The sequence below is a fragment of the Saprolegnia parasitica genome, assembly GCF_000151545.1.
Source record: "Saprolegnia parasitica CBS 223.65 unplaced genomic scaffold supercont2.32, whole genome shotgun sequence".
NCBI lineage: Eukaryota > Oomycota > Saprolegniomycetes > Saprolegniales > Saprolegniaceae > Saprolegnia > Saprolegnia parasitica.
Window position 1 is genome coordinate 198796 of NW_012156426.1, and position 10379 is coordinate 209174.

Below are 10379 nucleotides of genomic sequence, written 5' to 3' on the forward strand. Positions count from 1 at the left end.
TTGGACGCCAACGCCAACGCCGTGGATAGATTTCAATCTATTACCGACTCCAACCCCGACTCTGTGGTCACCATCGACGTCAACCTCATCGCCGACACCAACGACAGCCTCTTCATGGACGCCGTCGTCAGCATCACCAGCGACAACTCCAGCCCCGCTATCGACAACAGCATCAAGTTATGCTTACTTCCCATTTACGCCGTCGTCGTCCGTGTCATTCGTTAGAGACAGCGCGTCGTACTCGTTGAGCACAGTCTGGAATGCGTCGTCGCTCAATGGTAACCCGTACCTCCTTGGCGTCACGTCGGCAGTGACGCAGATCATTATGAGCTTCGAAACCGGCCTTCTTTCGTGGGCAACTGGCAATCCGGGCGCCAACGTATGGCTGACGAGCGGCTCGCCAGGCTACCCTCTCGCGCTTGCGGCTGACGCCAACGGCAACGTCGTGTACGCAGACCCATTGGTGAGCAAAGTCACGGCCCGGCAGTCGTATTACATGCCCGTTTCAACGTCCAACACGAATCAGTACAAGACAGTCGCCGCTGGTGTCTCTGGGCCGCGGGGCGTCGCCTTCTGTCAATGCACTTCGTGCTCGGCTTACGCGACGGCGTTTGTCGCAAACACTCTGGACAACAGCCTCGTTCGCATCTTGCTGGGATCGAACGTGACCTCGGTGCTATCGTTCACGGGTACCCTCAACCGTCCCACAGCTCTGGCCGTCGACCAACAGTGTGCGTATCTCTACATTGCTGACACGGGCAACCATTGTTTTCGCCGCGTATCCCTCACGGCGACAGCACCAACCATCCTGGAAACGATTGCCGGCACGTGTGGAACGTCGGGGTATGTTGACGGCGATAGATACGTCAGCCTCTTCAACACGCCTCAAGGTCTCGCAGTCGATGGCAACAACACCTTGTACGTCAGCGACACGGGCAACCACGCGATCCGAAAAATCACCTCTTTGGGGTCCGCGACGACGATTGTCGGTGCTGGTGGTGCGAACGGTTTTGCAGATGGTACAGCAAACTCGGCCCTGGTCAACACACCGCTGGCTCTCGCCACAGTGAATTCAGATCAGTCATCGGCCCCGTGGGGCATATACATCATCGATTACGCAAATAAGAAACTACGATTGCTCTCGTGAATATCATGCGTCAACATCATAGAACCAGCCGTGAGAGCGTATTGCCGCTACCGCTTTAGCGGAATCCCAGCGTTTCAACTGCACCCTTCGGTTGGGCCAGCGTACGAACAATTGCACCCTTCACGCAACGATTCATACAACGCATTGTACCTTGTTGCTCGTAGTCGATGACTTCTCGAAACGCGCTACGATGGCTCACGGCAGCAATTGGGCTCGCCATGAGCGCATCTCCGCAGCTGCTCGTAGACGCCCCACTTCCAGTATCGGCGTCCATGGTGACGGACGGCGGCACGTACACCGTGTCGACGGTCTTTGACGCATCGCCAGTCAACTGGGTTCTCAGCACCGGTCTTTTGCGCGTACCGAGCCCCTTTATTCTTGTGGGCACCGACTTCGGCCTCTTTGCGGCCAATGCTTCTACGAACATCTCACTCGCCGACGATACTGGTCTCGGACTGCCGTTCGCGCTGGCTGTGGACGTCAATGGCACCGTTCTGCTGGCGGACCCCGCGTCGGATCGTGTTGTGTCGCGTCTCAACAGTTTGACGCCAGTGCCCGCGACGGACGCAAGCGTATACTCTACGCTGCACAACGTAAACGTCTCGGGACCACGGGGCGCTGTCGCCTGCCCGTGCGTTGGATGCCCCTGTGGCGGCAAGACCTACATTGCGAATACGCTCAACAACAGCATTACAATCCTGGAGGATGGTGTAGCGTCGTCGCTGGCCTTTGATGGTACCCTTAAACTGCCGACAGCGCTCGGCATCGACAGCCTCGGATCGACACTCTACATCGCCGACACGGGCAACCACTGCATCCGCTCGGTTGCATTGGACAGCACAGCGTCGACGCTCACCACCGTTGCCGGCACTTGCGATACATGGGGGTACATTGACGGTACGCCATCATCAACGCTCTTCAACTCGCCGCAAGGCCTCGCGCTTGACGCCGACGGTAACATCTACGTGAGCGACACGGGCAACCACGCGCTTCGGAAGATCACGTCGAGTCTCGTGACGACCATTGTCGGTCAGGGCGGCGTGTACGGATTCCGCGACGGAATTCAGTATACCGCCAGGCTCCACTCGCCGGTGGGGCTCGTCGTCTATGCACCCTTCCCGAATGCCCTCGACATATTTGTTGTCGACTATAACAACCAGCGCTTGCGCCAAGTACACCGAGAACGACGATAGTTCGTCTTCATTTTTCCTTTTGACATCAAATCTCCAACAACACCTACTCCACTTCTTGCGCGTTGAATTATCCAATGATCCAAGGCCTTCAAGCATGCATTCCTGCCAATATCTAAAATAGATTATACCCGTCGTTGATTGGTTATATTTCGCTTTTCAAACCTTCGCACCATTGCCGCTGCCAGTTTTGCATGGCCGGCTCTCCATCGTTGCCTTGCGGGGAAGAAGACTTGGCGAAGAACGCTTCGTGTGTCTCGATGTCCCATGTGCCCGTTGCAACAGAGACGCCGCCAGAGGGGGGCGACATTCCCGTGCTTGGCGCGGAGGAGGTGCCGTCCGTCCCCGCAGTCGAAGGTGAGGATAAGAAGAAGACGAAGATCCCGCCCATCGTGTTCGTACCTCTTCTTGGCGCGTTTGTCGTCATTACGGTTGTCCCGTCTGTCGTAAGCAATCTCATGAACAAGTCGTCGTCGTCCCCGACACCAGCACCGCCATCACCAACAACAGCGCCGGGCTATGGGGGCAGCGGCACAAAAGGATGGGACTTCACGCCAGCGCCAGCGAACCCAACACCCACAGCGTCTACACCAACTTACGCCATCTCGACCGAGTTTGTCAGTTTGTACGCTCAAGCCAACATCACTGGCGTCGCCCTCGGCAGTCTTCAGCCATCCCCTTGGGTTGCCCTCAACCGAACGACCGTCTTCTCCTCCCAAAGCTCACTTCTTGCAAGTAGCGTGTCGCACTTCAGCGGCGTCACATCGGACGCCAGCGGTAACCTCTTCGTGTCCGACATGATGCAGCCTCAGATTGTACAGCGGCCTTGGAATGCCACGACTTCATCCACGTATGTCGTGCTGACCAACGCAACCAGCGGGCTTCTGCAGCCGCGTGGCTTGGCCGTGTGCGCCGGAGTTCTATTTGCCCTCGACAGCGGCTACATCAAAAGCATCAACAAGACGACGGTAATGACCGTCGTCGCGGGACTCTCTACGACCGCTACCAACCTCGCCGCCGATAGCACGGGCTCTTATTTATACATTGCCGACACGGGTGCTCACTGCATTCGACGCGTCGCCCTCGCAAACTATGCCCTCGAAACGTATGCTGGCAGCTGCGGCAGCGGGGGCTACGTTGACGGCCCACGCTTATCGTCTCGCTGGAACTCGCCAGGCGGCGTCACGGTCGACGTGTATGGCCACGTCTACGTCAGCGACACGGGGAACCACGTCGTGCGCAAAGTGGACAGCGCCTCGTCTACCACATCGACAATCGCAGGAACCCCCGGCGTCTCAGGCCTTCGCGACTCGAACGGCACCTTGGTGAATAGCTTGCTCAACGCACCACTCGGCCTCGTCATCAATGCAACGCTCAGCTGGCAAGTGCTCGGCAACGGTGCCTTCAATTTGTATGTAGCCGACACTGGCAACAACTGCATACGGCGCATCTCAAAGCTTACGTGATTAAACCGAGACATAAACCACCCCAATTGACCCCAATTAACTTTGCAACCTGATGCGGCGATGCACCGTGGAGGTGTCGGTTGACACTGAATTTATTAACGTCGTTTGGGTCGCTGATTACACGACTACATCCGCGGTCCTTTCATACAGCTATCTCAATCGCGCCCTCTCGATGTGCTGGAGTGTGATGAGCTGGCTCGCCACAGCCAGGACTGTAGCACGGAGGTTTCGTGTACGGATGGTTGACTGTATCCGGTGAAACCGGCGCAGTTACCTCGATGGCGTCGAGTGCTAAACAGGGTTTTAGCCATGGACAAGGACGACTACGGTACCGCACCCGTCTCTTCTGCGGCGCCGGTGACGCTGTTTCCTCTCCATAGACAACCAGATGCACATGGTGGCAGACAACGAAGCTGACGAAGATGGTGGCATGGGTGGCGACAACGACGTGGGCTCGGACCTCGAGATTGACGACATCCAAAGGCAAGCTACTGACTCATTTCAGTGGTCTATCATGGGGTGCCATAGATCCTTTTCGCCGCTGAACCTGAGCTCGTACGATTCGGTTGCGAAGCTGTCGCGGGCCGAGTCGGCGGAAATTTTCTCGAAAAAGTTTGCCGAGCGGTCGCAGGTCAAGAGCTCGATGCTAGAGGAAGAAAAGCTTCGACGGCTTCAGAAGGAGAAGCGGCGACAGGTGAATATCCAAAAGTGGCAGTCGAAGCTCGCAAAGTCACCGTTCAAAGTCAACCTGGTCGCGGACAACGAGCGGCTCGACGAGGTAGACGACAATTGTTGTGAAGATCTTACGATAGGTAGGAAAACCGCGTGCGGTTGGCTGAGGAAGCGCGCCGAGTTCGTGCGCTTGAGAAGAAGACCAAGCAGGTCAAAAACGACATCATTCTAAAGGTATGATGCTGCCCAAGGAGATGGAGAACGGTAGTGGGCAATGATACGTAGGCGCTGCAAGAGACATCCGACTTGGACGCCTTGCGACGTGAGAAGCGCGTGATCATGGAGGAGGAGAAGCGCCTAAAGGCGCTTCTGGACCTCGAAAAGACCAACTCGCACCGAAAGATGGACATGCTTGCGGCCCAGAACGCAGAGAAGAAGCGCAAGCAAGAGAAGATTGAATTCCGCATGAAGCAGCGCAAGGACCAGTTGCAGACGCGCGACGAAGAATACAAGAAACTCCTCAAGGAGAAGCTCGCCCTCGAATAAGGAGATGCATTATACGATACTTAGTTCATGCCGTCGGGCGTCGACTTGACAATGTACAAGTGGCTTTCGTCGAGAGAGACTGCGTACTCGTAGCTTGGGAAGGCAATCGTGACGCTCTCAAGCAGCTCGCGCTGGGGGTCCGTAGCCTTCAAGATCGAAAGGTTGCCCACGTCGAGGAGCATGTGGCGCACGACGTTGCACGCGTCGGTCCCTTCGTCGCCGGCCAAGTCGCCAGCCGCGCTTACGATGCTGCCATCGAGGGTTACGATGGCAGCGCCGATCTGGTTGGGCGTCGCCAACAGCGTATCCTATCTGGTGCATGAGCGTCTAGTCATCCTCGACGACGGTCTCTACCATGCTCACAGCGCTCATCTTCCTTCGTCAGCTCGAAATTTGCACCCACACAGCAATAAATACGCACCTAGTACATGAAAAGCACCACATCTTTAGGTGCGTATAGCTGAAGAGACAAGGGTATTTTATGCGAGCAACGGACAAATGTGGGCTAGCTAGCTAGACATGTGCCGTCGAACAGGCTTCGGCCCCAGCAGCCGTGTCCATTTCGCTGCTAGCTGGAGGCACCGCAGTCGCTGCAAGCTCACAATACGGCGCGCTGACCCATTGCGACGATGCTGCTGTGGGCGTTGGAATTTCAGAGACGTGTGTGTTGGCAAGCGAGATCCGCGACATACGTAGAGGCGGCTCAGCCGTTGTCTTGAGTTGGATAAAACCACCGACCAGTGCAATACAAATGCCCATGGGAAGCTTCAGCCACGGTGTCTCGCTGATGGTCTGCTGGTCGTCGAGCCACAGCGCCGCAAGTGCTCCGATGACGATGGAGGCGCCAAGGCAGCACGTGACGACAATGATGCGGATGCGCTCCGAGTATGTGATGCCGACATATACGTCAATGCCAATGTAGACCGCGAAAAGCACGTAAGCGACGAAGCGGTTTACGACACACGCCAAGAGGTACGTCCCGACGAGAACGATCGTTGCCATGTTGAGCATTGCTTTGCCGAGGATGAGGAGGATGCTTGTATGACGCATGTCGACATAGCGATGGACCATGGCGAGACCGAGGACCACAAAGAGGAGAAGCAGCATCGTCGCGATAAAGTTGAGGTTGCCGAACGTCGCGAGCGCGAGGTAGCCAAAGACAAAGACGCCGATAGCCACGATGTGGATCGCAGCGTAGCCAAGGAAGGCGCAAAGAAGGCCATAGATGACCACGATTGCGTAGAAAACTACGTACGACGCTGCGAGCATGGCACTCTTCTTCGCCGGGCGGGAAGTCGGGTATTCAGCTCCGCTCTTTCTGAGATCTCGGGGTCAGCCCACTCATGGTTTTGCCTGTCAGCCGCTAGCGCACTTACTCGGACCGCACCTAGCCAGCTCTCGAGTGTCGTACTTGTTTGGAACGGCGAACTTTTACGGGATGGTTTGGTTGGGCGACGTGGGCTCTCAATTCGCCTTTTCGAAGATGGCCTTCCTCGACGGTCTCCTGACGCGCGCTAGCAAGTTCGGCAAGAGCCACGGCCTCCGCCCGCTCACGTCCAAGCGTGCCAACCGTCGTTTCTACAAGGGTAAGGGCTGCCGCAACGAAGGCGTCCACGCTAAGCTCGGTGGCTACCGCATGGACCTCACCAAGATGCTCGAGCTCGAAGTGCCGGACCTCACGGGCTTCAAGCTCAAGCCGTACGTCTCGCCACTTGTCTCGCGCGTGCCTCCGTCGGCGTCGTCGTAAGTCGAAATGAAGCCCAGTATATAGAGAAACCTTGAAAAGACCGCGAGTAAGGCCTCAAATCCACTGGCTGCTTGTCGCGTCTCCTACATGGCACTGATTCTGGCCATGTCGCCAAACGCCATTCGACTTTGTAGACAGCGCTAGTTCATACCGGGCCATCGATTGCCACTGCGACGCATGCCTTGATGCCACCACATGACCATTCTTCGACGCCTGGATCCTGTAAATAGGCGAATCTTGTCAGAATCTAAAGCTCGCTGTCGCAGCCTCCTCTGTGGTACACAGGTGCGAAACAAATTACTCAAGTCGGTCCAGCCACGTATGTGCAAAATGAAGCACCGTCGCCCACCGTCTGCGTCCAGTGGCGCCACCTCGTTTGCTGGAGTGTGCCAAGGAGGGGTTGAAGTTGCTTTCAGCGAAGCACATGTATGGAGTCCAATTACTAGTAGATTGGCGATCTCTCTACTTCTTACTGGATCGCACAGCCGCACTTTTGGCCGTGCTTGAGCTGCTCCACCTCGCCAGCCGCCATGCTCAGCTCCAAGTCGGTGCGCTCCTTCTCTTTCATGAGGCGCTCGTACTCCTTGCGGATCTTTTCAAGCTCCAGCTCCTTCTCGTCCTTGTGGCCGCGGATCGTGTCGAGCTGCAGCGCGATCTGCTCCTTCTCGACGTCAATTTCGTGCTTCCCCTTGGCTTCTTGCGCAAGCTTGGCCTTGAGCTGCGTGATCGTCTGCTGCTGGGATTCGACCTCAGCGGTGTACTTGGCGCGCTCCGACATGACCTCGGACGTCTCGTGCTGCAGCGCTTCGATCTGCTGTTTGTACACTTGCTCGCGACCGCCGATGGCACCAAGCGTTTCCTTGACGGCCGCAGCTTCCGCCTCGAGGGACCGGATCTTCTTCTCAAACTTGTCTTCCTGGCGCGAAAGGAGGAGGCGCATCGCGTCTGCATGCTTCGTCTCGGAGAATGCAAGGAGGCAGTCGAGCTTGGCGCCGCCCTTGGCCTGCTCGAGGTAGCGCTCACGGAACTTGACCCACTCACGCGCAAAGTCTTGCATGTCCTCGTACGAGTTTTTTTCGTCCGAGAAGCGCGGCTGGATGAGCTCCGAGAAGAGCGTCTGAAGCAGCCGGTCGCACGTGTCCTTGGAGACCGCGCGGTTCTGCTTGCGCACGTTGGCCTTCTCCTCCTCGATTTTTTCCATCAGCTCAGCCTCAAACTTGGCCGTCGCGTCGCCCATCGCTTGGCGACGGTACTGCGAGACAGCGCTTGCCTCGGCGTCTTTGAGCGCCTTGGAGAGATCGTCTGGGTCCAGCGGCATTTCGAGGAGGCTCAAGCTCACGCGGAAGGCCTCAGTCGCGGCCTTCATGGCCTTCTTGCACTCGGTAGCCGTAACGCCATCCCAAGCAGACGAGATCGTGGGCACGCTCCCGTTGTTGATCGCATCCACGTACGCGACGAGAAGCCCCGCAAACATGGAGCCGTTGAGCGGCTTGTTGTTGAGCATCTTGGGAGATAGGTTGTTGAAGATCGAGGCCTTCACCTTGGCGAGCTGTTCCTGGAACTCGGGGCGCAGGTCCGTGATCGGGATCTTGTCGACCTGCTGCAGCTGGCTCTCATCGTAGACCGGGCGCACCATTGTATGGCACTCGCGGTCCTTGAAGAACGACGTCATCATGTGGCGCACGCGGTTGCGCTCCATGACGGCCTGCGTCAAGCCCGGCTGCGGCGCCAGCGCGCGCTCCAGGTACTCGTTGGGCGTGATCGGGTCGCCGTCTTCGTCCACGAGCTCGAGCGTAAAGTCGCGCACGACCCAGGTAAAAGACGGGAAAAAATTGGAGAACTCCTCCCCCGCAGCGTCGGCATCCTACGGCCGTCCACGTAAACCTAGTTGCCATGCAAAACGAAGCGATATACGTCGCCAGATGCGTCCGCGCGGATGCGAATGTGCTTGGTCATGTTGGCAATGAATGAAAGCCCGTTCACAGCCTTCTCGTCGACGCTGCCTTGGCTACAGTTCGCGATCTCGTGAGCGAATTATCATGAGGTAGAGGGGCATGCACCTGTTGTAGATGAGCTTCGAACAGAGAAGGGTTGCGAGCGAGAAGATACGGACATCGTACTGCGCCGACGCTTCCAAGCCGCCGAGACCTTCCGTGTCGAGCATGAGCACGTAGCACGGCTCGCCGTTCGGCAAGTTGTGCTTCTGCGGCCGGCCCCAGAGCCAGATGCCACGCGTGCAGCGCTCGACAGTTGGGCCGACGCGAAAACCGCTCTGGTTGCCAAGCAGCCAGTTGAGCATCGACGACTTGCCTGTGCGGTAGAGCCCAGCCATGGCGACGACCGAGATTTTGCCCTCGATCTTTTGCAGGATCTCCATGGCCTTCTCGTTGACCTGCAGCCGATCTTCCTTCTCGTCAAAGTGGAGAAGCGCGATGGGCTCGTCCGGGAACTGCGTCAGCGCCAAGGCCGTCTCCTCGCTGCCACTGCTGCTGCGACGGCGGTTCGCACTCTTCTTGCCCATGCTGGTTTTAGTCACTCCACAATCGGAAATGGTGAGACCCGTCGTTTGCATTTAAATTTACGTGGCGAAGGCGACATACAAAACCAGTGATATTATAATTGTTGGATTCGGCGGGAGATGAAGTATATATATACCAAGTCTAAAGTGATCGGATTGTAAGGGCATTGGAACATTTCAGCGACGCTGGCGGGGTCCCTCGATAAACCCTTCACTTGGACAGCGCCTTGACTCCTACTTCTGCATATCAGTGGAAAAAGTCTCTCGTGGAGCTGCATTACGTAGAGCTTCAAGCTCGCATGACCGTGTTTGGGCTCGGAGGCAAAATACGGTCTACAGTACCGGTACTTGTAATGGGATCAGAGATTGATTGACGCATTTGTCGGTCCGCCAAGCACCAAGCGGACGCTTGGCTTTATCTCAAGATAAATCCAAAAAGCATCCACGATTCCAACCCGACAAACGAATACATGCATCGAGGTTCACTGCAAAGACAAAAAAAGTGAGCACGCGCAGTACCCCGTCTTATACGCATACCAACTACTTCAACCTCGGCTCCTGTGCAATACATTTGTCCATCGCTGCGTGTGATGGACCGCGATCTTGGAATGGGCGATATACATCGAGTGGATTGGTCAAAATGTAAACGACTATGGCCAATCCAAGGCCGAGAACACCCCAAAAAGATATTTCGAGCATCACAGTTGCAATTTTGTCGCGCTGACGCAGTCGACATGGCGGTTCAGCGACGATGGACAGAGCATCAAGAGACATCGATGCTCAAAGTGCAGGAAGATATCGACATGACGAAGGATGATGGAACTGGTTTCGTCGAAGAGCGTGCTGAAGCGACTCCTTGTCCTGCCTCGTCCAGCGTCATCGCCATGGAGGAGATATGGCAACAATGGACACTGGAGAAGAGCTGAGACTGCCACCCATCGACGATGGCAACAAGGGGAATATTGCTCCAGCGTCGATGCACGACCGGCTCCATGGCACGTCTCCCCCGAAACCTCGGCTCAAGACGCGTCGCGTTCCGCTCCTCGACATCACCCTCATCTACGTAGCTTCGACGATGTCATTACGGCCGGAC

The 10379-nt window shown here is 56.6% G+C and overlaps 5 protein-coding genes across 5 annotated transcripts; 3 read left to right on the forward strand and 2 right to left on the reverse strand.

Moving 5' to 3' along the window:
• Positions 1-114: 114 nt before the first annotated feature.
• SPRG_07660 (hypothetical protein) lies at positions 115-2340 on the forward strand (the record flags this gene model as incomplete). The annotated part of the gene is made up of 3 exons (XM_012346938.1): positions 115-176; positions 226-1019; positions 1394-2340. The coding sequence occupies 3 exons, from the start codon at positions 115-117 to the stop codon at positions 2338-2340; spliced, it is 1803 nt and encodes a 600-aa protein (XP_012202328.1).
• Positions 2341-2531: 191 nt separating this feature from the next.
• Positions 2532-5021, forward strand: SPRG_07661 (hypothetical protein; the record flags this gene model as incomplete). The annotated part of the gene is made up of 5 exons (XM_012346939.1): positions 2532-3735; positions 4184-4286; positions 4332-4581; positions 4620-4709; positions 4761-5021. The coding sequence occupies 5 exons, from the start codon at positions 2532-2534 to the stop codon at positions 5019-5021; spliced, it is 1908 nt and encodes a 635-aa protein (XP_012202329.1).
• A 20-nt stretch (positions 5022-5041) lies between these two features.
• On the reverse strand, positions 5042-6290 carry SPRG_07662 (hypothetical protein; the record flags this gene model as incomplete). Its single annotated transcript, XM_012346940.1, has 2 exons — positions 5042-5329; positions 5760-6290. 2 exons carry the CDS (start codon positions 6288-6290, stop codon positions 5042-5044), a joined length of 819 nt encoding a protein of 272 aa, XP_012202330.1.
• Positions 6291-6459: 169 nt separating this feature from the next.
• Positions 6460-6768, forward strand: SPRG_07663 (hypothetical protein; the record flags this gene model as incomplete). The annotated part of the gene is made up of 2 exons (XM_012346941.1): positions 6460-6462; positions 6505-6768. The coding sequence occupies 2 exons, from the start codon at positions 6460-6462 to the stop codon at positions 6766-6768; spliced, it is 267 nt and encodes an 88-aa protein (XP_012202331.1).
• A 398-nt stretch (positions 6769-7166) lies between these two features.
• On the reverse strand, positions 7167-9317 carry SPRG_07664 (hypothetical protein). Its single transcript, XM_012346942.1, has 3 exons — positions 8829-9317; positions 8683-8776; positions 7167-8632 (listed from the first exon to the last, which is right to left on the reverse strand). Exons 1-3 carry the CDS (start codon positions 9287-9289, stop codon positions 7238-7240), a joined length of 1950 nt encoding a protein of 649 aa, XP_012202332.1. The 5' UTR covers positions 9290-9317; the 3' UTR covers positions 7167-7237.
• Positions 9318-10379: the final 1062 nt, after the last annotated feature.